This window comes from Pelophylax lessonae, assembly GCF_965119305.1.
Source record: "Pelophylax lessonae genome assembly, contig: HAP1_SCAFFOLD_419, whole genome shotgun sequence".
Lineage (NCBI taxonomy): Eukaryota > Metazoa > Chordata > Amphibia > Anura > Ranidae > Pelophylax > Pelophylax lessonae.
Genome location: NW_028119925.1, coordinates 121093 through 125281, shown reverse-complemented (window position 1 = coordinate 125281; position 4189 = coordinate 121093). Strand labels below are relative to the sequence as shown.

The window sequence follows — 4189 nt, the reverse complement described above, 5'->3', positions numbered from 1 at the left end:
CCCTTACATTGGTGGTCAGTGGAAAGAATGTCCCTTACATGGTGGTCAGTGGGAAGAATGGTCCTTTCATTGGTGGTCAGTGGGAAGAATGCTCCTTACATTGGTGGTCAGTGGGAAGAATGCTCCTTACATTGGTGATCGATGGGAAGAATTCTCCTTACATTGGTGATCAGAGGGAAGAAAACACCCCTTATGGTGGTGACTGCCACCCTTACAGACAGCTAAAATAATCATTGGTATTTTGCTGCTGACTCTGCCAAGTGGCATTGGCCCCAATATTTTGCAGGCACTGTTAGATGGCAGGTCAGTCAGCCACAGTTAAAAAAATCCCTAGCAACCCCTAAAAGAACCGTAGTTGAGAATTACTGATCTATGGTAACAGGTTGTACTCCTAATGAAGGTCCATATTGTTGTATAATTTCTGGTTTTGGTTTTTAGTAAATTGTATTAATATAACACATCTTCTAGGTGATATCTGAAAAAAAAAACAAGATGCTGACCCTCCTGTGTGTGTGCTTCCTGCTGGGCTGCACAGCAGCTTCAAGTGGTGAGTATGGGTATTACAGCATCTTGTCCATCTATTGTACTAGTGAATGATGATTGATGATGGTTGGTTAATGATGAGGATGATTGATGTTTTTTTTTTATTCCCACTATTTATCTAGAGTTGACATATTACACATTGCAAGGTACATAGAACCATTTACCTTGTCTGCAATCAGTGTGGTCAGGTGTCCCTCATAATGGGCACAGCAGGTGTACAGACCCAGGAACTCAGCACAGGGATGGTGGGAACCCCTCACAATGGGCACAGCAGGTGTACAGACCCAGGAATTAAGCACAGGGATGGTGAGAGCCTCTCATAATGGGCACAGCAGGTGGACAGACCTGGGAACTCAGCACAGGGATGGTGGAAACCCCTAAAATGGGCACAGCAGGTGTACAGACCCAATAACTAATCACAGGGATAGTGAGAGCCCATCATAATGGACACAGCAGGTGTACAGACCCTGGAACTCAGCACAGGGATGGTGGGAACCCCTCATAATGGGCACAGCAGGTGTACAGACCCAATAACTAAGCACAGGGATAGTGAGAGCCCATCATAATGGGCACAGCAGGTGTACAGACCCAGGAACTCCGCACAGGGATGGTGGAAACCCCTAAAAATGGGCACAGCAGGTGTACAGACCTGGGAACTCAGCACAGAGATGGTGGGAACACCTCACAATGGGCACAGTAGGTGCACAGACCTGGGAACTCAGCACAGGGATGGGGAGAGACCCTTATAATGTACATAGCGGGTGTACAGACCTGGGAACCCAGCACAGGGATGGTGGGAACACCTCATAAAGGGCATAGCAGGTGTACAGACCCAGGAACTCAGCAACTCAGCACAGGGAGGGTGGGAACCCTTCATAATGGGCACAACAGGTGTACAGACCCGGGAACTCAGCAGAAGGGTGGTGGGAACCCCTCATAATGGGCACAGTAGGTGGAAAGACCTGGGAACTAAGAAGATGTACAGTACTACAGACCCAGGAACTCAGCACAGGGATGGTGGGAACCCCTCATTATGGACACAACAAGGGTACATACCTAGACATTCATCGCAGAGATCTCATTTTGGTATGCTGTACCTATTTATATTGCTTTCACAGCAATCTCTCATAGGTGGCTGAGCTCTATGCACATGCTGTACAATATACACATTTCCTGTAGGAGACTCTTGCCTGTCTGACCGCTCTCTTCTCTTGCACCCTTCAGTTCAGTCGCGGCGCTCTTCCTTCTCTGGGGAGTACGGAGCTGGTGCAGGTACAGCTTTCTCTTTCTCTTCGTATCAACGGAATGGGCAAATAACAGGCTTTCGCATCAGGGAGAGTACCAGCTATGTGGTTGGGTAAGATCCTTCAGATTATCACTTCTCTACCACACCAACAACTTTACATTATTGTGTCACCCCTGATCTGGTATCTCCAGAAAGTAGATGGTGACCCTGAAACTATAAATAGAGAGAACATCTGTAAATATTTTTAGTATATAAATACAACAGATTAGGTGAGAAAAATAAAAGTCCGAAATGATGTGCAAGTCACACAAACCGTCCCAAAAGGTATAAACACAACTAAATGGAAGTTTTCATTTACAATGTTGATTAGTGCTGCAGACAACCACACTTCATGTGCTCCGCCACCTGGTGTACAATAAAATGGACTTTTAAAATAAAAAGATCCGTATGGTCTCCTGCTCAGAATAATAAGCCTCCACTGGGTTTCGCTACAGCCTCATAGATGTTGCATCAATAAACAGCCAATACGGGTTCATGTGGAAGGAAAAAGCCAAGGAGGCCACATAGTGTAAAAACACATAAAAAGATTTTAATAAAAAAAGTCTCTGATTACTAATAATATAAAAGACTGATAAGCACTCATCTGTAAAAAGCCAATCCTGGTAATCAAACCAACAACTTCCTGGTTGTAGAGGGAGTGGTGACATCATGACCGACAGCTCCCCCCCTACGGGTTTTGTCACATCTGACGTCATCGGGTGGAAGTCACGCTCCATCATCCTGCTCTATATATGGTGTTCACAAAAGGGGGAACCAGAAGTAGAGTCGGAACCATCTGCATTCCACCCCTCACTATAATCTGGCCAAGGAATTAAGCCTCCATGGCATACTGAAAGCCCAGAATTCCAGACCTCTACAACAAATATAAAAATATTATAATGTCAAAAAATAAAATACCAAAGTATAAAAAGAATGCTAATAATAATACCATGGAATAGTCTGTAAAGAGGGGGCTCTCCTTAAAATCACCCCAGGTTTCTTAAGGAATAATGGACCTAAAACCTTGTCATTCCTCAAGATCACCCAGTGCTTTCTGATGATATTCCTGACCTGTCTGTGCTGCACTGAAAGAGAGGTAAAAAAAGGACCATATTAATTGATTAAAGCCCATTTGTCTTTATTCTCAAGGAGGGTCTCCCTATTTTCGATCTCTAACATTATTAATTTCAGTATTGAGGATTTCTTCTTGTATTGCATATACAGACTGTATATACAGACTGATTTACTGTTGTGGGTTTAGTAACACTTTAAGCTACTCTTATTTAGAGATCCAGAAAATGAAGAACCTCCTTACTGGCTTCAAAGGACAGAGAAATGCCTCAGTCATTGGTATGAAGATCCCCCATAACAGACTGAAGAGACTTAAGGTTGCCATACCAGAGGAATCTTTTTATGGCCAAGTGGGAGGAGAAGCTTGTGGGTTAAGTACATCGACGATATCCTCCTCCTCTGTAATGGCAACCTTGAGTCTCTTCAGTCTTTTATGGGGGATCAACCAATGACTGAGGCATTTCTCTTCACTTATTACACCATTTGTATCAATGGTTGTGCCAGCAGCTTCTACTTTTATACCTAGAGAGGTAAAAAATACCTGGAGGATTTACACAGACCCATTACTGAGCATGCATGGACAAAACATGGTGGACTCTGACTTCAACATTACATCACAGCTCTTGGAGGCATTACAATACTGCGGGTTCTTTATTCTCATGTCTTCATATTGTTCTCTACAGGATCCAGCTCCAGTATGGTGATGTCTGGGGGCCTCTTTACGGATATTCCTCTGGTACCCTTTTAGAGGTCTTGCTGTACCGTGGGGAAAACATCACTCAGGTGTTGGGGAAATATGGCTCATATGTGAATGAGCTGATCTTCGTGACAAGCCATGGGAGGATATTCAAATTCGGGCAACCATCAGGCACAAACTTCAATGACTTTCCTCTGTTTGAGGGTACCGTACTGCGCTACATTAGCGGGCGATACGCCTCCAACGTCCTGACCAGCATTGGCTTCCACTGGGGTATCCAACCCAGCTGCTACAACTGTAAAGATGGTTCTAAGTGACCTCAAGAACTGAGGCGAGCAAACCAGAGCCAACCAGCTGGCCAGGCTCCTTCTTTGGCCTCTTGGCTTTTCTTTTTTTCCTCCTTTCCTTTCCAACATTCTCTTACACTGAAATAATAAAGCTTTGAAATCATATTTTGTATTCTGTTATGTCTGTAGAAGCTAGCTATTACTGAATGGGTAATGTCCAAAAACTACACCAATTAACCCAGTTACAGTGCCCATAAGTATTCATACCACTTGAAATTTTCTACATTTTATCATGTTACAACCAAA

At 43.9% G+C, this 4189-nt stretch overlaps 1 protein-coding gene across 1 annotated transcript; it reads left to right on the top strand.

Moving 5' to 3' along the window:
- Positions 1-484: 484 nt before the first annotated feature.
- LOC309543842 (zymogen granule membrane protein 16-like) lies at positions 485-3922 on the top strand. Its single transcript, XM_082276264.1, has 3 exons — positions 485-547; positions 1768-1900; positions 3583-3922. The coding sequence occupies exons 1-3, from the start codon at positions 493-495 to the stop codon at positions 3911-3913; spliced, it is 519 nt and encodes a 172-aa protein (XP_082132390.1). The 5' UTR covers positions 485-492; the 3' UTR covers positions 3914-3922.
- The last annotated feature ends 267 nt before the right edge of the window (positions 3923-4189 follow it).